The sequence below is a fragment of the Schistocerca gregaria genome, chromosome 3 (genome assembly GCF_023897955.1).
Source record: "Schistocerca gregaria isolate iqSchGreg1 chromosome 3, iqSchGreg1.2, whole genome shotgun sequence".
Taxonomy (NCBI): domain Eukaryota; kingdom Metazoa; phylum Arthropoda; class Insecta; order Orthoptera; family Acrididae; genus Schistocerca; species Schistocerca gregaria.
The window spans coordinates 685,305,104-685,327,404 of record NC_064922.1 but is presented as its reverse complement, the minus strand read 5'-3'; the positions used below and the strand labels follow the sequence as shown (position 1 = coordinate 685,327,404).

The 22,301-nt window shown below is 39.9% G+C and overlaps 1 protein-coding gene across 1 annotated transcript in view; it reads right to left on the bottom strand.

Moving 5' to 3' along the window:
- Positions 1 to 909: 909 nt before the first annotated feature.
- The window catches only part of LOC126354858 (enhancer of split mgamma protein), a 43,079-nt gene continuing 21,687 nt past the window's right edge, over positions 910 to 22,301 (bottom strand). Inside the window, exon 3 of the mRNA XM_050004847.1 lies at positions 910 to 3,589. Coding sequence (XP_049860804.1) covers positions 3,089 to 3,589 — 501 coding nt within the window. The 3' untranslated portion in view covers positions 910 to 3,088. The remainder of the gene's footprint in view (positions 3,590 to 22,301) is intronic.

The following is a 22,301-nucleotide window of genomic DNA, read 5'->3' as shown; positions in this document are numbered from 1 at the left end:
TTGTCCAAATGGGATGGGAATCAATAGATTAGATGTACGTGTACAGACAAACAAATGATTACAATTTCATAAAATTGGATGACTTATTCAAGAGAAAGAGCTTCACAAATTAAGCAATTCAATAATTCGTTTGTCCACCTCTGGCCCTTATGCAAGCTGGTATTCAGCTTGACACTGATCGATAGAGTTGTTAGATTATTAAAATCCCGAGATGGTTGGAGAGCACTGCCTATAATGCTCCAAATGTTCTTAACTGGGGAGAGATGTGGTGACACCTACTGGCCAAGTTAAGGTTTGGCACACATGTAGACAAGCAGTAGAAATTCTTGCCTTGTGCAGGTGGGCATTATCTCACTGAAAAATAAATCCAGGATGGCTTCCCATGAAGGGCAACAAAACGGGACATGAAATATCGTTGACATACCACAGTGATGTAAGGGAGCCATGGATGACAACCAGTGGAGTCCTACTATGAAAATAAATGGCACCCCAGACCATCACTTCTGGTTGTTGGGCCATATGGCAGGCAATGGTCAGTTTGGTAGCCCACCACTACCTGAGGCATCTCCACATATATCTTCAGCCTGGAATCTCATTGACTAGAGTAGAACAATCTACAGTGATGATTCCCACTTTGAGTAGAGTCCTGATGACCAGTGAAGATGTATCTGGAGATGCCCTGGGTAACAGTGTATCCCGATATTTGTGCAGAACTACAAATGCTGCAATTTTACATTAAACTTGTGTTTAAAAGTGATACTGATGGTTCTTTCAAGTGACATAGCTGAGTAAAATTTGGGTATTTTTGACCACGCATATTAAACTGAGTACATCGATTAGGATAATATCAAATGTGCAACAATCATGATAGATAGTGGATTAAAGTTCAAAAATATAAATAACAGACCATTGTTTTTACCATGTAATTTTGATTTTATTTGCATATATATCATATTACATTCTCTGGAAATCAAATTACTCAAATAATATTAAAATGTTCATTAAAATAATTTGTAATTTAATGTTTAATGGCAGATGAATCACATATGGAAGACTCATGTGGTGAAAAGGATGATACAAAAGGCTGCAACAGCACATTGTGTCTTAATTGTATCAAGTAAACTGTTTATGATAACATCATACATTAACAGAAGATCATGTGATTTCCATGTTTTTTCCTGGAAGTACATATTGGAGGAAAAATTACTTACATGTCCATCACTATATATTTATAAAAATATACAGTTAATCTCAATATGCATAATACAATAGTTTAGGCAATGATGTACATATTTACAACACTAGAAAATATTGTGACTTTCACTTCACAATGCATAACATAAAAATTACATATATATACACCTACTATTTGGGATTCAATTTGTAGAACAGATTTTTGAAGGAGTCATTGGCTTAGTATGTCTATATATAGAATTAAATAATTCCTTTGAGAGGAGATTATCTTCTCATTTGTACCACATTGTTTGTGAATAACTAAGATGTATTATTTTCATTTCTCCCTTGTATTATGCCGTAATTGTACTATACTGAGCAGTCAGAAACAGTCTCAAAAGCTTGTATTGATGTTGCTGGTGAGATTGTGCTGTGAAATAATTGTTAAGAAAAAAACTGATGCATTGCACCATTTCTGAGTTATTTAGCATTGAAGTTAGCCAGTCAGGACAAATTCAAACACTTGCACGTGCTAAAATATGGTAATGCACAGACATCTATGAGGCTGTGAGTTCCACTTGTTCAAATGCTCATTACCCATTAAAATGACCCTGTTTAGCAAGAGATAAATTTAAGCTAGGTGAGCAAAAGCTACATTTGCTTGGTTTGAGGAACGCAAATGAAGAACAAGTTTGGTGACACTGTATCTGGAAGTACACTTGAATTTGTGCATGTGATGACCTGATTGGCTAACTTAAATGCTAAGCAACTCAGAAATGGCACAATGTATCAATTTTTTAAAAAAATATTTCTCAGCACCATCTCCCCTGCCACATCCTTACAAGCTTTTCACACTGTTGTTGACTACCATGTATACCCACAATGCAAAATAATTCTTTATTTGTCCACAGACAATAAGGTCTAAATTATATATGTAAAAAGAAGTTGAGAACTATTCAGTTGTCTCATTTAAATTCTTTTGCTATTTGAGATTTCCACAAATGAGGATATTTGTTGCAAAGTATCATTCACTTTAGTGAATATCATGTAGCTGATATAAGAACTGTTCCACCTACGTGACAGTATGACAAATTTTGAGCAAATTTCCGTATGGAGAGGGTGTCATAGAAATGGGGTTAGAGTACAATATGTTGAAATACAGGATCAGGATTTATGGGAGATTCCAGAATAATAAATAATTAAACCACTGTTTCAAATAAGAAGAGAGATGGGATGTTGGGAAGGGGTGGAATGGAGGGGGGAGGAGGAGCAACAAGCAGAGGTAGAAGAATCCAAGGAACTGACAAAAAGTTAATTATGATACCTGAGTTGAAAGAACTTACAACAGAATCATAAAGAAAGAAATGTGGTAGAATACAGTAATTATGGTAACTGATTAACATAATCTTGATCTTGTTGAGTTTCACATGTGATTGATACTAATATTAATTATTAATGGGAACCACCACAGACATATTTATATAACTATTGCTGATGTTATAAAAGAATGAAACCACTCATTACATAACAATTGTTGTATAAATACAGATGTGGTGGTCCTCATTAATCATTACTATAGATCAAGATAAAAAGCAGATGTAACAAGAGGAGCAATTACCAAAGAGAATAAAGAGATAAATCAAAAAACAAGGGAGAAACAATTAAAATAACAGAAATTCAGAAGAGTAGTACAGAGACAGAAATAATTCTAAAATACCACTGAGTGAGCTAAAAAATCATTACCAATATATGTACAAAATAAGTCAAAAATCTCCTGCTTTGCAATTTTATTGTGTCGGTTTGGAAAGACATAAATAAAATCACTCTGAGCAGTATGGACAGAAAAATGATATCATAATTTACCATGCCATATTCAACATACTCTATTATTTTGTAGGTTTACAGTCCATTCTTGTTACCATGGCCTCCACATTTCTTTCTGTAGTTTCTGTGAATTACTTTTCTTCTGCAGGTTTTGGAGGTGTCTTTGCAGATGCTCTGATAATCTGTTTTTTAAACTAGGTTGTACATTGTTAATTGCTTTGTTCACTTCTTTTACACATTCCCAGAAACCAATATAAAATCTGTCTTTTGTTTCCACAAATGTTTCTGAAGTAATGTCCCTTCTACCAAAATCTTCACATCCAGTCAATGGATTTTGTCGTACTTTCTGTGTACTGTGTGTGGTACTATGTGTGGACTGAGAAAAATGATTTGTGCCTGTGATATGCAGAACATGCAAAACAGGGGTCACAGTCCTTTCAGATCTGAGCACTGGATTTTTCTCATGTGTTTCTGTAGATTCTTCTGGAGCACTTGACCTGCTGATCTGTGAATGTTGTCCATGAAGTTCCTGTAGATGTTTCACTGTCATCTCCAAAATATCTGCCTTCTCAAGTTTAGTAGCCTTTAATTTCTACAACAAAATGAAGAAAAGCAGATGTTACATTTGATAACCTCATTTAAAAACAGAACATGACAAAAAAAGTACTCGCTAAAAGACATTTGTGCATTAGTGTATAAACAAGTTCTTTCATGATCAGACAGGTCTTATGTGACTGCAAGAGGAATGACATATAGTGTATTAAAATCATTAGGGAATCAGTCTAGGAAAATGTGTCATAGACAACTAGGAGTGCAACTCTTTGCTGTTACTTCAGGGAAAAGAAAAAAAGTGACTCTTCTTTCTTAGACATGTAAACAAAACACATATCCATGACTGTCCAGCTGTTAATGTTCCAGGAATTATTGGTGTTTGATGCCAGTGTTCACTTCAATTGGGTAAGTTCATCAACTTTTTCACTTGTGTGTTGCCTACTGCGTGATTTGAAAAAAAAAAAAACTGTTAGCTTGTGTTGAATGATTTTGCTCCATATTGCCCTATGGAATGATATTTAGGGTAAAAATTGATAGAGAAATTTATTGATCAAAGTAATCAATAAGAAAATTGTGTAATAGATAGCTAAAACTTCTACGGGTTCTTATTTAAACAACCCAATTATCTTTCAAGTGTATTTACATCCTAATGACACTTTTGACCAAGCAAACTTCTAATTGAAATCAATACTGCATACTTGCACAATGGCACTTGTATTGCAGGCAGACAGTTAAGATTCTGGTTGTAAAATTAATTCTCTTCATCTGAATTTCACTGGCAGGTAAGGAAGAATAGAAGGTGGTGTTAATTTCCTGGTGGTGTTAATTTCCAGATCATCAGGCAATGTGCCACTACCTTAGGTTACATTCACAATCTCTTCACCATATCTCACAGAACAAGAACAAATGACAAGTGACTTGGTTGATATCCATCTATCCCTCACTAACCAATCCCCTTGCTGCTCTTAAGAAAGGCTAAGGCATTTGCCAGCAGCAAACTTAATCTTCTCCCTTTCTTTTATTCACAAAACCACAACAATGCAGTACCACTCATCACAGTCCTACACACTATACTAGTATAAATTGGATTCTTCATAAGAAGGAGGAGGTGGGCAACAGCAAACCATCTCCATGAGAACCTTGCTAGGAACACCAATGAAGGATTCCTTCATCTTTCTCCAACCTCACTTCCTGAGCATGAGACTTACTGTACTTTCTGTTTTTATTTTTGGCTGATAATAACAATAATAATAATTTTAAAATCAACTGTGATGAATACAACCGCAAATCAATGCACAAAAATAATGCTATATGATTTATCCTTCCTCATCCATGATTAAGCATGAGTCCTGTGTCCTGGTGAAAAAAATTGTCAGTAAACTGTGAATGTAAATGAAGCAATAATTGTAAGTCACTAGAAAGTCTAAAGAAGGTTACAAACACATTTTATTAGTAGGTCCTCTCTGAAATTATCTGATTAGGTAGACTGAAAGACTGAAAATTCATATTAGCCACAAGGCAAGTATAACAATACTTGTTATAAAAACACACTCGTTTTTTTAAGTAGTGACTGCCGGGATTATCTTTCACTCTGAAGTTGAGTGTGCACTGTTATGGAATTTATTGGCAGATTAAAACTGTGTACCGGACCAAGACTTGAGCTTCAAACCTTCCATTTTCCAGGAAGTGCTGACAGAGCTAACCAGGTATAAATTGTGACTTACTCTCACTACTTCACTTCAACCAGTACCTTTCTCCAACCTTTCTATTTAATCTGTCAACCAGTTTCATAACACTGCACATTTGCAGAATGTCATTTATTCCAGGAGTACGAGACCCACAATGTATGCAGGAGACCATCTGTGAAATCTGAAAGGAAGGAGAAAAGGTACTGAGACGAGTGAAGCCGCAAGGGCGGGTCATGGGTCATGCCTGGTTATCTCAGTGAGTAAGATTGTCACCTAGGGAAGATCCCAAGTTCTGTCCTAGTCTGATGCACAATTTTAATCTGCCAGGAAATTTCAACTAGTGACTTCCATGACAAGTTTATTACTTTCATTTATACCATTTATAAAAACTTATCAAATATTGTGTATAATTAGTTTCTGATAACTGCTCTACCTTGTTTTGATGTATGCCTTGAGTTGTTACCACTCCCTGAAGGTTCTACTCAATGACAGAATCTAAGGAAAATGATGAATGGGTGGCACAATATCTCAGTGACAAGAATTAGCATGATTTTTAGCCTTGTGCATCACTAGTAGGACAGAAGCTGTTCATTCACAGTATGGAGCAACAGATGTAGTAGGAGCAACCCTTATTTTTAATTTCAGGACAGTGAACTAATTTTCAAATAATATAAGGTATTTGAAGAACAGAACTGTTCATGAGTAGGCTATTACTAGAATTTTTTGTTGCTTCCTGTTGTTTCTCAACCTGCACAAGGAGAGTCAATGAGTAAATGACTTCAGTGACCTACAGAATTTTAGTCTCGGGAGAGTGGAGAAGAGGCACTTGAAGATAATTTCTTTCAAAGAGTTCATGTTAGTACACTTCCATGTTTGCAAAAATAGGCATCATAAGTCATAATGCAGGATCTACTTTGCATCAGACAGATTCATTAGAACAGACAAGAACAATTAAATATTATTTACACATATCAGATTCATGACATGGCAGTTTTTGAGAAATTAAAATTCTGCATGTAGGGGTGAAGACTAAACATATTAAACTTCCTTGCTTGCTTGTTCAAATTGCATTTAATGCAATATTTTTTACTCTTTTGATAGAGAATGAAACCTTCAAAACATTTGTATATTGCAATCAAAAACCATGACCAAGGCAAAAAGTTGATGCACATACATGCTCACTAATTTAACTATAGGTATCCAATGTCTTTGTCACATATTAGTATTTTAAAATTTACAACAGATTTTGGCTTTGCAGGCATCAGATCAAGTGAGTACAGTGGCAGTACACAGGCACCTAGTCAAAACATAAATTTGTGCCGAACAATCATGTCAGAGTAACATCCACAACTGAGCATTACACTAGAGGTTGAAAATACCGTCACAGTTGTAAGGTTCTTTTATTTAGAACACGACTGGTTTCAAGTTCTTATATGCCCATCTTCAGGTTTTCTAACTTGGTGCTGTGACTCCAATTGCCATGATGGATGAGTACAAGACACAGTGTGCTACCACAGAGTGTAGAGCATGGACACCTGAAGATCAGTGTGTAAGAGCCTGAAACTGGTCATGTTCTAAATGAAAGAGCCTTACAACTGTAGCAGTATTTTCAACATCTGATAAATTTATGTATTGGATATGTGTCTGTGTGTCACTGCTGTGGATTTGATTATGACAGCAAAGCTGAAAGCAGTCATGAATTTTAATAATGTAATATGTGAGCACGATACCAACTTGTATCATTATCATTAGCCCATTGCAAATGTCATTGGTCTCCTTCACAGTTCCAAGTATTTTCATTTCATGAACTCATGCCTATGTATTTTCATGACACCTGTTTGTACTCAATACAGAACATACACTGAGGTGACAAAAGTTATCGGATAGTGATATGAATATATAAAGTGGCAGTAGTATCACATATGCAAAATATAAAAGGGCAGTACATTGGCAGAGCTGTAATTTGTACACAGGTGATTCATGTGGATAGGTTTCTGACATGATTATGGCCACACGATGGGAACTGACAAACTTTGGACGTGGAATGGTAGTTGGAGATAGACACAAGGCATTCCATTTTGAAAAGCATTAGGAAATGTGGTTCATGGTGTGGGTTCCTGGTATCATGTCCTAGTTCATGAACCATGTGCAATGTATGAGTGGCCAAGTAAGTGGTCCTGATAGTCAGGATACCAGTTACTTTGGAATAAGTCTGGGCACCTCGGACATATTCCAAGTCGTGGTCACCTTTGTGCTCAGACGGCAAAGACTACCAAATCCACTGGTTAGTCCCTCAACCGTTAGGGGTAAAACTCAATGGGACCCTGGGCAAGTAAGGCTAGCAACCTGCTTCCCTGGTACTATAAATACAATGCTGGCAACAATCAGAGCAAAATGCCTCAGACCTTTGGAGGTGATGGAGTCCCAACTCTAATTGACTCCTAAGATATGACTCGACAAACGAATGGTAACGAGATGGGGAACTGTTAATATCAATGGGGGCTACTCTGGGAAGATGGTAGAGCTGGCAGAGGCTGCAAGTAAGATGGGGTTGGACATTTTAGCTGTTAGTGACATTCGGGTAAGGGGTGAGAAAGAAGAGGAAGTGGGAGAATACAAGGTCTACCTGTCGCATGTCAAAGCAAGAATAGCACAATGGGGTGGGGGGCTTTTCATCATGAAAGAAATGGAACCCAGCGTAGTTGCAATAAGGTATGTAAACAAACGACTGATGTGGATAGATATGACAGTTTCTAGCAAGAAAATTAGGATTGTGTCAGTATATTCGCACTGTGAAGGGACAGATCAAGATAAGATGGATAGTTTTTATGACGCACTCAGTGATATAGTTGTTAGAGTAAAGGACAAGGACAGTGTTCTGCTCATGGGTGATTTTAATACCCGGATTGGAAATCGAACAGAAGGGTATGAAAAGGTTATGGGTAAATTTGGAGAGGATATGGAGGCCAACAGGAACGGGAAACAACTCTTAGATTTCTGTGCCAGTATGGGCTTAGTAATCACAAACTCCTTTTTAAACATAAGAGCATTCACTGGTATACTTGGGAAGGCAGGGGAACCAGTTCTGTCATTGACTATATAATAACAGATGAGGAATTCAGGTAGGCTGTGAGGGATACACGTGTATTCAGGGGATTCTTTGATGACACTGATCACTATTTAATCTGCAGTGAAATTGGTATTTTGAGGCCGAAAGTGCAGGAGGTCATGTCCATATGTAGGAGGATAAGAGTGGAGAAACTTCAGGATAAGGAAATCAGTCACAAGTACATAACAGTGATCTCAAAAAGGTACTAGTTAGTTGAATGTAGTCAATTGCAGTCACTGGAAAAGGAATGGACAAGGTACAGGGACACAGTACTAGAAGTGGCCAAAGAATGTCTAGGAAGAGTAGTGTGTAAAGGTAAGATGAAGCAAACAGCTTGGTGGAAATGACACAGTCAAGGCAGCATGTAAAAGGAAAAAGGAGGCATATCAAAAATGGTTACATACTAGAACTCAGGTAGACAGAGAAAGTTATGTTGAAGAAAGAAACAAAGCCAAACAGATAATTACAGCATCCAAGAAGAAATCTTGGGAAGACTTTGGAAACAAGTTGGAGACTTTGGGTCAAGCTGCTGGAAAACCATTCTGGAGTGTAATTAGCAGTCTTCGAAAGGGAGGTAAGAAGGAAATGTCAAGTATTTTGGACAGGTCAGGAAAACTGCTGGTGAATCCTGTTGATGCCTTGGGCAGATGGAGGGAATATTTTGAAGAGTTGCTCAATGTAGGTGAAAATACGATCAGTAATGTTTCAGATTTCGATGTACAATGGGACAGGAATGATGATGGAAATAGGATCACATTTGAGAAAGTGGAGAAAATGGTCAATACATTGCAGTGCAATAAAGCGGCTGGGGTGGATGAAATTAAGTCAGAATTCATCAAATACAGTGGAATGCCAGGTCTTAAATTGCTACACAGGATAATTGAAATGGCGTGGGAGTCGGGACAGGTTCCATCAGACTGGAAGAAAGCAGTAATCACACCAAACTTTAAACATGGGAACAGAAAAGATTGTAACAACTACAGAGGTATCTCTTTAATCAACATTGTGGGTAAAATCTTCTCAGGTATTGTTGAAGGGAAAGTGCGAGTATTAGTTAAGGACAAATTGGATGAATATCAGTGTGGGTTTAGGCCTCTTAGAGGTTGTCAGGACCAGATCTTTAGCTTATGGCAAATAATGGAGAAGTGTTACGAGTGGAACAGGGAATTGTATCTATGTTTTATAGATCTAGAAAAGGCATATGACTGGGTTCCTAGGAGGAAGTTATTGTCTGTTCTACGTGATTATGGAATAGGAGGCAAACTTTTGCAAGCAATTAAAGGTCTTTACATAGATAGTCAGGCAGCAGTTAGATTTGACGGTAAATGGAGTCCATGGTTCAGAGTAGTTTCAGGGGTAAGACAAGGCTGCAACCTGTCTCCACTGTTGTTTATATTATTTATGGATCATATGTTGAAAACAATAGACTGGCTGGTTGACATTAAGATAGGTGAACACAAAATAAACAGTCTCGCATATGCGGATGACTTAGTTGTGATGGCAGATTCTATTGAAAGTTTGCAAAGTAATATTTCAGAGCTAGATCATGAATGTAAGGACTATGGTATGTAGATTAGCATCTCCAAAACAAAAGTAATGTCAGTGGGAAAGAGATATAAACGGATCGAGTGCCAAATAGGAGGAACAAAGTTAGAAGAGGTGGATGGTTTCAAGTACTTAGGATGCATATTCTCAGTGGACGGCAACATAGTGAAAGAACTGGAAGTGAGATGTAGCAAAGCTAATGCAGTGAGCACTCAGCTACAATCTACTCTCTTCTGCAAGAAAGAAGTCAGTACCAAGACTAAGTTATCTGTGCACCGTTCAATCTTTTGACCAACTTTGTTGTATGGGAGTGAAAGCTGGGTGGATTCAGGTTACCTTATCAATAAGGTTGAGGTTATGGATATGAAAGTAGCTAGGATGATTGCAGGTACTAGTAGATTGTAACAATGGCAGGAGGGTGTGCACAGTGAGGAAATCAAAGAAAAACTGGGAATGAACTCTATAGATGTAGCAGTCAGGGCGAACAGGCTTAGATGGTGGGATCATGTTACATGCATGGGAGAAGTAAGGTTACCCAAGAGACTCATGGGTTCAGCAGTAGAGGGTAGGAGGAGTCAGGGTAGACCAAGGAGAAGGTACCTGGATTCGGTTAAGAAAGATTTTGAAGTAATAGGCTTAACATCAGAAGAGGCACCGATGTTAGCACTGAATAGGGGATCATGGAGGAATTTTATAAGGGGGGCTATGCTCCAGACTGAATGCTGAAAGGCATAATTAGACTTAAATGATGATGATGATGATGATAATGATAGGAAATTCAATATTTCGAAATCCACCTAGTCAAGAATATCCCAAGAATACATTTCAGGCAATACCTTTCACCATGGTCAACAAAGTGGCCGACAGCCTTTATATAATACCTGAGAGCAGCGGCATTTCATAATGTTGTCCATGCTAACAGACAAGTGACTCTGCGTAAAATACCCACAGATATCAATGTGAGATGTATGATAAATGTATCCATTAGGTCTGTGCAGTGAAATTTGTCGTTAATGAGCTATGGTAGCAGACGACGATGCAAGTGCCATTGCTAACAGCACAAAATTGCAGCACCTCTCATGGACTTCTGACCACATCACTTGGACTCTAGTCAACCTGTAAACCATGGCCTGAGCAGATGAGTCCCAATTACAGCTGGTAACAGCTGGTAGTGTGGTGCAGACCCCACAAAGCCATGGAACCAAGTTGTCAACAAGGCACTGTGCAAGTTCATGGTGACTCAATAAAGGTATGGGCTGTGTTTTCATGGGGTGGACTGTGTCTTCTGGTCCAACTGAACTGATCATTGGGTGGAAATATGTAGGTTGTAACTTAAATAGTGGCAACACTGCTGTGGAGACTCTATGCAATGGAATCTACTTTTGTTGCTGATAGCACATGTTGTTGACATACCTACGTTACCTCTGAGCAAATGGACTCGCCCATCCCACATCACCAGTGTGTGCACAATCGAGGGAAACACAGTCACTTGTGAGCGAGTGGTCTTCTATAACGGTGTCACTTTGTTTTCGAAACATGAACAATGGAGTTGGATCAAAATTGAATGTGCCAGAGGTCGTACAGCATGTCATCAAGGTCTTAAAGAGGCATGCAGGGAATTGGTACTGCCATACAGAACAGTGGCACGGTGAGTAAAAGGCTTCAGTGATGGTCGGCAAATGTGGCAGACATGCATCAGGCATTACATTCCTCCAAGGCAGACCATCAATGCACAGTATTACTGTTCGTTTTTGGAGCATCACCTGTGACCAGCTTTGCAAAGAAATGGAAACACTTTCTGAGCAACTCACCCATCATTTTGCATGACAATGTGCGGATGCATACAGTACAAGCTGTGGCTGCTCTGTTCCGTCGATGGGACTGGGAAGTAATGAACCATCCACCATACTCCCCAGACTTAAGTCCTTGCGTCTTTTGATTTGATTCCAAAGAAGAAGGAACCACTTCGTAGCATTCTTTTTCAGAACTATTCCAGAGATTCACCAGGTAGTAGACCACTCCATTTGCACCATCAACAGAACAGGCTCCACTAGTGGTATACTATGCCTTCCACATCACTGGCAACAGGTTCTACACAATGCTGGTAACTACTTTGAAGGACACAAAATGTCCTACAGATGGCGATGGACAGCAAAATGTCAGTGACTTTGCATGACAATCAAGTATAAAAGGAGCTGTAAGCTGTAATGAGAGAGAGAATCAGATGCACCAGCAGTCGCAGCATGTTGACATTGCCTGAAAAGGCGCGTGGAAGATCTCTTGCACACGCCGTTTGGTGATGATCATTTGCTCAGCTGCCGTTTTCTTCAAGCTTGGCCTCCCAGGTCCCCAGACCTCAGTCCATGCGATTATTGGCTTTGGGTTTATCTGAAGTCGCAAGTGTATCGTGATTGACCGACATCTCTAGGGATGCTGAAAGATAACATCCGATGCCAATGCATCACCATAACTCTGGACATGCTTTACAGTGCTGTTCACAACATTATTCCTCAACTACAGCTATTGTTGAGGAATGATAGTGGACATATTGAGCATTTCCTGTAAAAAACATCATCTTTGCTTTGTTATCCTAATTATTGCTATTCTGATCAGAATAAGCGCCATCTGTCAAACTTTTTTGAAGTTTTGTATTTTTTTGGTTCTAATAAAACTCCATGTCATTCCAAGCATGTGTGTCAATATGTACATCTCTATCTACATTATTCCGTGTTTTATTGAGTTTTCAAATTTATACTGACTTTTTGATCACCCGGTATGTAACTCTTTTGTATCGGTTGTGAATAAATAGTTACCACTATTTATGTTCCAACCCTTGTAGTTATGTTCAGCTACTCAGAGACCATTTTCAGCCATTCATGGACTTCATGTGCCCAAACAGTGTTGTGTCACAATTGGTCTGAAAAACATTCTGGACAACACCCACATCGCCCGACATGAATTCCATTGAACCTTTAACGGGCATAATTGAGACACGAGTTCATGTACAGTATCCTGGACTGGCAACACTTTTGTAATTAAGGACAGCTACAGAGCCACCATAACTCAAAATTACTGCAGGGGATTTCCAATGACTTGATGACTCCACATCATGTCAAGTTACTGCACTACATCAGGTAAAAGGAGATCTGACACAATATTAGGATGTATCCCATGACTTTTGTCACCTCAGCATATATTTGTGTTTTTCCTATGATGTTTGTCACAAAGTGTATTGTCCTTTTTTAGAGAACATGAAAACGAATAAGTAAACAAAAGTGTTAAGTAATTATTGCTGTAAAATCAGTACCTCTCTCTTTTCTTTCTTAAAGACTTACTTGTTTCCTTCCTGTCATGGTAACACTTTACTTTGCCTTGGAAAGTACTTGCAACAGAAGCAGGGAGAGCAGAGAATCTTTGGACACATTTACCATCAAATCTGTTAAGGGCATCTTACTTAGTTAACTTTTATGAAGACTGGTGGTTAGTTTTGCTCAGTACCATGTGTATAACAGTATCATATGAAATACTCAAACAATGGAAAACCTGGGATGGAATGTAACAATATTAGAGAAGGAAAGTTGCTACTCACCATATAGCAGAGATTCTGAGTCGCAATAGGCACAACTAAAAGATTCACACAATATAGCTTTTGGCCATTAAGGTCTTTGCCAGCAATACACACACACACACACACACACACACACACTAATTCACACAGATGAAACTAGCCCACATGTCTGCAGTCTCAGACAGTTGTGGTTTCAGTTGTGTGAGACTGCAGATGTTGTGTGCAAGCTGGGTTTGCAGGAGTGTGTGTGTAAGTGTGTCTATTGCTGACAAAGGCCTTATTGGCTGAAAGCTGTAATTGTGTGAATATTTTTGTTGTGCCTATTGCGACTCAGCATCTCCGCTATATGGTGAGTAGCAGCTTCCCTTCTCTAACATTGTCATATGAAATACTGGGGCAGAGGGGGTGAGGGAAACAATCTCAGTGTAATTTATTATAATGAATGTTGTTTTGAACATGGTACCGATGTGTTCCAAAAAGCCACACACAAAAATGTAATATCTAGGACTCCACTGACCACAGAGATAAGGGGTCAAGCGTTTTGGGTAGCCCTTGGCCTAGTGACCATTTGTACACCTATTGGGAGCCTGGGTATACAGTCTCTATCCTAATCTGCAGTGTCAAAATTGAAACATACATTTCCTCCAGCCCAAGAAAACTGAGCAGGTTGACTGGTTCTTTTGAATTAGGTATAGTGTTGGTTTTACTTTAGGTGACTTATAAAAGCACCATTTGTTCATGGGCAGATCCTGAGAAAAGCCTGAAACACCATGATTTTTCGATAAGAAAGTACCAATCATGGGAATGGCCAATTCCATAATTTCTATTCATGGCAGATCATTAAAATTTTTACCACTGGTTCTTAAGATGGTGTTCTCAGGGAAATCCGAAATTTTTGTTCACTATCATGATCTGTTTCTGGAATCAGAAGGTTCAAATGTACAGACTTATGCCCATAACATTTTAAGATACAAATCATAAGCCAGGCATTTTAGATGAATTGTAATCAATGAGCAAAGTATTCTTAAAATGTAAGGCAAACAATTTTGTGTTAACTTTTGATTACTTATTTGTTACTTATATGTGTAAAAGTACATACGTGTATACATTGTCAGAACTTCCTACTGCCGTACAGAATTCATTTTGTATAAGTAACACAACCTGCTGTAGCAGGGTGAAAAAGGAACCAGAGGAAAATTCTCCTACTGGAGCAGAAGTAAGGCAAATGTGTTCTTTTTACAAGAATCTGACAGAAAAGTGGAGAACCAGCTGCCTCAATCCTCAGTCTGCCTTCCTCACCAAAAATTTGGTGTACAAACTTATTTGTGCTTCTTTGTGCTGAAGAGAGTATCAGAGAGACAGTGATGGTGGAAGCAAGACGATACAGTATGAGTAGGAAAAGAAGGCAGAGGAGACATTGATGGTGGGAGAGATAAAGTGGCAGTTAAAGAGAAAGAGAGATGGAGGAAGACAATGACAGTGGGAGCCAAAGAGAGAGGAGATATTGATGGTCAGTGAAAGGCAGTGTCATTAATAGAGAAATGGATGGAGGCAGAAGCAGTGGGAGCAAAAGAGGAAACCATGGAAATGAATAAAAACAGGTGAGTGGAGACCATACATAGGTCTAGGTGGTCTGGACCATCTCAGACTGGTGAACTTTAACACGTAGCTACAGGAGCGAAGGCATATTTTGGACTGAAATTTTAAACAAGTGGGTACAAGGAAAAAAATAAGTTGAGCCCCCCTGAATTTTTGATTTGCCAAGGTTTGGTGGAGACAGTGGCAGTGGGAAACAAAGACCCAAGGGGACACTGTGAGTCTGAGAGGAGACAGTGACAGTGGAATATATCATAAAACAATGGGAGAAAGAAAAGACAGTGGAAGAGAGACATACATAGACAGCAGCAGTGAGAGGGAGATGCTGAGTATGAAGATTTAACTAAAAGCAGACTGGGTAAAATAATTTAGAATGTTCTATTTTAGAGTGCGAAGATGTTTGCATGCCAAAAATTTTGGTGAGGACGCAGAACGGCAATTGAGGCAGCTGGTCCCTGCTTTTCTATCAGCATCTTTTAAAGATGCGCATGACTGCCTTATTTTGCTCCAACATTTTTCTACTGGTAACTACACTCATGGAAATTGAAATAAGAACACTGTGAATTCATTGTCCCAGGAAGGGGAAACTTTATTGACACATTCCTGGGGTCAGATACATCACATGATCACACTGACAGAACCACAGGCACATAGACACAGGCAACAGAGCATGCACAATGTCGGCACTAGTACAGTGTATATCCACCTTTCGCAGCAATGCAGGCTGCTATTCTCCCATGGAGACGATCGTAGAGATGCTGGATATAGTCCTGTGGAACGGCTTGCCATGCCATTTCCACCTGGCGCCTCAGTTGGACCAGCGTTCGTGCTGGATGTCCAGACCGCGTGAGACGACGCTTCATCTAGTCCCAAACATGCTCAATGGGGGACAGATCCGGAGATCTTTCTGGCCAGGGTAGTTGACTTACACCTTCTAGAGCACGTTGGGTGGCATGGGATACATGCGGATGTGCATTGTCCTGTTGGAACAGCAAGTTCCCTTGCCGGTCTAGGAATGGTAGAACGATGGGTTCGATGACGGTTTGGATGTACCGTGCACTATTCAGTGTCCCCTCGACGATCACCTGAGGTGTACGGCCAGTGTAGGAGATCGCTCCCCACACCATGATGCCGGGTGTTGGCCCTGTGTGCCTCGGTCGTATGCAGTCCTGATTGTGGCGCTCACCTGCACGGCGTCAAACACGCATATGACCATCATTGGCACCAAGGCAGAAGCGACTCTCATTGCTGAAGACGACACGTCTCCATTCGTCCCACCATTCATGCCTGTCGCGACACCACTGGAGGCGGGCTGCACGATGTTGGGGCGTGAGCGGAAGACGGCCTAACGGTGTGCAGGATCGTAGCCCAGCTTCATGGAGACGGTTGCGAATGGTCCTCGCCGATACCCCAGGAGCAACAGTGTCCCTAATTTGCTGGTAAGTGGCGGTGCGGTCCCCTACGGCACTGCGTAGGATCCTACGGTCTTGGCGTGAGTCGCTGCGGTCCGGTCCCAGGTCGACGGGCACGTGCACCTTCCGCCGACCACTGGCGACAACATCGATGTACTGTGGAGACCTCACGCCCCACATGTTGAGCAATTCGGTGGTACGTCCACCCGGCCTCCCGCATGCCCACTATACGCCCTCGCTCAAAGTCTGTCAACTGCACAAACGGTTCACGTCCACACTGTCGCGGCATGCTACCTGTGTTAAAGACTGCGATGGAGCTCCGTATGCCACGGCAAACTGGCTGACACTGACGGCGGCGGTGCACAAATGCTGCGCAGCTTGCGCCATTCGACGGCCAACACCGCGGTTCCTGGTGTGTCCGCTGTGCCGTGCGTGTGATCATTGCTCGTACAGCCCTCTCGCAGTGTCCGGAGCAAGTATGGTGGGTCTGACACACCGGTGTCAATGTGTTCTTTTTTCCATTTCCAGGAGTGTATATACTTATTTCATGACCAATTTCATTTGCTTATGAAAGAGTAAAATATATTCCATAAAATGCAGTTCAGACCCACAAACAAGGCAACTGAATGTTATGTGAACACTAGCCTTATACCATATGATCACTATCCCTGTTAGGAACTGCTCTCCTCCTGAAATATATCTGCAATGGATTGAAATCATCATCTCTCTGATTTCTTGTCATTGTGGGTATAAATCAATTGCTGAGCATAAAAAATGCAACACCAGGGAAGATAGTAAATAGCAAAATACTACTTTTTGTGTGTACTCAGTACAGTAGGAACAATACATGATTAAATTTTTAGGTGATTTTGGCATATATGGTGTGTAAAATTTATCACGCCAAACTGCCACCAGTATTAATGGTTCAGAGTTTTGAGTGAAACTGAGCTTGGATGACCAACATGGGTATGTCATTCCATGCTGCTTCAATTATGTATCAGAATTCATCAACTGTAATGGCTGACGATTGGCAGCATAGCATTTTCTTGGTAATCATTGACGAAACTTTTTCAGTGGTTGAATTATGTGGAAATGTGTTCACTAGAGCAACACAAAGACACACTGTGTTGAGATAAGTCAGGACAACATGTATAACATGTGGTCTTGCATAATCTGGTAGTACGGTTCCATCATGGCTGTCTCAACGATAAGAACCAAACACCAGCCTTCCCATATCATAAATGTAACCTACACTGTCAAAATTACTGTCTTTGTGAATGAAATGTTCTTAGTATGTATCCATTGGCAGACCAGACCTACATACCAACTGATGGGCTTGTATAACAATGACATATGCAAAATTCAGTGTGGCAGTGTTCATTCTCCTTGGAGCCTGTGCATACAGAAACACCCATCCTGATGCTGTATGCAGAATGGGACTCATGTGAAAAGGTGAACTGATGCCACCCCAGCTTCTGTATCCTCATTTGATGTTAACTGCTAGCGTGTCCCTCTCTGCTGCTGTGTCAGTGGAAGATGCATAGAGTCACTGTGCTGACAGTCTGTGATGCTCTAAATGTTGTTGCACTGGCTGTGTGCATATTTCTTTTGCTGAAAACAAGCTCATTTCTTGATTTAAGATATATAACTTGTTTGTACTATCGAGGGTGGCCGAGCAAATAATTTTTCTCTCCTTTCTGGCATTAGTCATGTAGGGCCATTGAAAATTATTCATCACATTGAGAATGATCCTTCAACACCCACCAGTTTCATATCTGCAAGAGAGTCTTCCAGACCAACAACAGCGTAAGTATCATGAAACAGTCAACTGTTTTGAAATACCATCCATGGAAAAACAGTGATCCATAAAACAATAAAATTGCTTCAAAAAAGCAATATTTGTCACATGGAAAATCTTATTTTCAAATTTTATAACAATTCCACCTGGTCCGAAACACATGCTGCATCATAACTTTTTACCTTGATTTACTTCAAAAACTGAAGCATAGTGATATAAACTCTTTCATAGGCGATACTGTCATGTGCCCCCTAACTAATATGCTAAAGCTGTTAAAAGTTTGTGGCTCACAAGGTTTGGCTCCTGCTGCAGCCTACATTACAAATGGCGTCTGGACACAAACTTTCAGTTTATATCAGCAATTGTCTTTTTTTTGTGAAAAGGTGTCAGTACAAGAAAAGTCATCAGTATTTATTTTTCATTAGCAATATGACATCAAAAAGCACAATAATATTGTGTGCAAGAATGTAGTCAATAAGAGAAACGGAAGAAAGTGGCATTCATTCTCTAATGATTCATTATGTGCTCTTGAACCTAGCAACCAAAAGTGTAGGGAGTGTAGAACATGTAATGGTGATGGTGGTATGTATAAGCATTTAACAGAGAGGTTGTCAGCACCTGTACTCAACTGATGGGAGACGAATGTGTTCTTGTTTTGAGAAACATATGCAACAGGAACCCCCCCCCCCATTGAACCATGATGGACCTTGCCGTTGGTGGGGAGGCTTGCGTGCCTCAGCGATACAGATAGCCGTACCGTAGGTACAACCACAACGGAGGGGTATCTGTTGACAGGCAGATAAAAAAGTGTGGTTCCTGAAGAGGGGCAGCAGCCTTTTCAGTAGTTGCAAGGGCAACAGTCTGGATGATTGACTGATCTGGCCTTGTAACAATAACCAAAACGGCTTTGCTGTGCTGCTACTGTGAACGGCTGAAAGCAAGGGGAAACTACGGCTGTAATTTTTCCCAAGGGCATGCAGCTTTACTGTATGATTAAATGATGATGGCGTCCTCTTGGGTAAAATATTCCGGAGGTAAAATAGTCCCCCATTCGGATCTCCGGGCGGGGACTACTCAAGAGGATGTAGTTATCAGGAGAAAGAAAACTGGCGTTCTACGAATCGGAGCGTGGAATGTCAGATCTCTTAATCGGGCAGGTAGGTTAAAAAATTTAAAAAGGGAAATGGATAGGTTAAAGTTAGATATAGTGGGAATTAGTGAAGTTCGGTGGCAGGAGGAACAAGACTTTTGGTCAGGTGACTACAGGGTTATAAACACAAAATCAAATAGGGGTAATGCAGGAGTAGGTTTAATAAAGAATAGGAAAATAGGAATGCGGTAAGCTACTACAAACAGCATAGTGAACGCATTATTGTGGACAAGACCACACCTAATACAGTAGCACAAGATTATATGCCAACTGGCTCTGCAGATGACGAAGAAATTGAAGAAATGTATGATGAAATAAAAGACATTATTCAGATAGTGAAGGGAGACGAAAATTTAATAGTCATGGGTGACTGGAATTCGAGTGTAGGAAAAGGGAGAGAAGGAAACATAGTAGGTGAAGATGGACTGGGACTAAGAAATGAAAGAGGAAGCCGCCTGGTAGAATTTTGCACAGAGCACAACTTAATCATAGCTAACACTTGGTTTAAGAATCATGAAAGAAGGTTGTATACATGTACGAACCCTGGAGATACTAAAAGGTACCAGATAGATTTTATAATGGTAAGACAGAGATTTAGGAACCAGGTTTTAAATTGTAAGACATTTCCAGGGGCAGATGTGGACTCTGACCACAATCTATTGGTTATGACCTGTAGATTAAAACTGAAGAAACTGCAAAAAGGTGGGGAATTAAGGAGATGGGACCTGGATAAACTGAAAGAACCAGAGGTTGTACAGAGTTTCAGGGAGAGCATAAGGGAACAATTGACAGGAATGGGGGAAAGAAATACAGTAGAAGAAGAATGGGTACCTTTGAGGGATGAAGAAGTGAAGGCAGCAGAGGATCAAGTAGGTAAAAAGATGAGGGCTAGTAGGAATCCTTGGGTAACAGAAGAAATATTGAATTTAATTGATGAAAGGAGAAAATATAAAAATGCAGTAAATGAAGCAGGCAAGAAGGAATACAAACGTCTCAAAAATGAGATTGACAGGAAGTGCAAAATGGCTAAGCAGGGATGGCTAGAGGACAAATGTAAGGATGTAGAGGCTTATTTCACTAGGGGTAAGATAGATACTGCCTACAGGAAAATTAAAGGGAGAAAAGAGAACCACTTGTATGAACATCAAGAAATGGAAGAGGATGTAGATGAAGATGAAATGGGAGATATGATATTGTGTGAAGAATTTGACAGAGCACTGAAAGATCTGAGTCGAAACAAGGCCCTGGGAGTAGGCAAAATTCCATTGGAACTACTGACGGCCTTGGGAGAGCCAGTCCTAACAAAACTCTACCATCTGCTGAGCAAGATGTATGAAACAGGCGAAATACCCCCAGACTTCAAGAAGAATATAATAATTCCAATCCCAAAGAAAGCAGGTGTTGACAGATGTGAAAATTACCAAACAATCAGTTTAATAAGCCACAGCTGCAAAATATTAACATGAATTCTTTACAGACGAATGGAAAAACTAGTTGAAGCCGACCTCGGGGAAGATCAGTTTGGATTCCGTAGAAACACTGGAACACGTGAGACAATACTGACCTTATGACTTATATTAGAAGAAAGATTAAGGAAAGGCAAACCTACGTTTCTAGCATTTGTAGACTTAGAGAAAGCTTTTGACAATGTTGACTGGAATACTCTCTTTCAAATTCTAAAGGTGGCAGGGGTAAAATACAGGGAGCGAAAGGCTATTTACAATTTGTACAGAAACCAGATGGCAGTTATAAGAGTCGAGGGACATGAAAGGGAGGCAGAGGTTGGGAAGGGAGTGAGACAGGGTTGTAACCTCTCCCCGATGTTATTCAATTTGTATATTGAGCAAGCAGTAAAGGAAACAAAAGAAAATTTCGGAGTAGGTATCAAAGTTCATGGAGAAGAAATAAAAACTTTGAGGTTCGCCGATGACATTGTAATTCTGTCAGAGACAGCAAAGGACTTGGAAGAGCAGTTGAATGGAATGGACAGTGTCCTGAAAGGAGGATATAAGATGAACATTAACAAAAGCAAAACGAGGATAATGGAATGTAGCCGAATTAAGTAGGGTGATGCTGAGGGAATTAGACTAGGAAATGAGACACTTAAAGTAGTAAAAGAGTTTTGCTATTTGGGTAGCAAAATAACTGATGATGGTTGAAGTAGAGAGGATATAAAATGTAGACTGGCAATGGCAAGGAAAGCGTTTCTGAAGAAGAGAAATTTGTTAACATCGAGTATAGATTTAAGTGTCAGGAAGTCATTTCTGAAAGTATTTGTATGGAGTGCAGCCATGTATGGAAGTGAAACATGGACGATAAATAGTTTGGACAAGAAGAGAATAGAAGCTTTCGAAATGTGGTGCTACAGAAGAATGCTGAAGATTAGATGGGTAGATCACATAACTAATTAGGAGGTATTGAATAGGATTGGGGAGAAGAGGAGCTTGTGGCACAACTTGACCAGAAGAAGGGATCGGTTGGTAGGACATGTTCTGAGGCATCAAGGGATCACCAATTTAGCATTGGAGGGCAGTGTGGAGGGTAAAAATCATAGAGGGAGACCAAGAGATGAATACACTAAGCAGATTCAGAAGGATGTAGGTTGCAGTAGGTACTGGGAGATGATGAAGCTTGCACAGGATAGAGTAGCATGGAGAGCTACATCAAACCAGTCTCAGGACTGAAGACCACAACAACAAACAACAGCATGAAACAGGTGGAAAAATATAAAATGCAATCCTCAGCCACCATGAGAAACACTCTCTCAACCACACTCACACTTTTACACGTAACACCAAAAAATGTTTGCCTCAAGGTAGTTTGTGATTAAAATACACAACAAACTATAACTACACAACATCTAAAATATTGTAAAAGGAGGATATG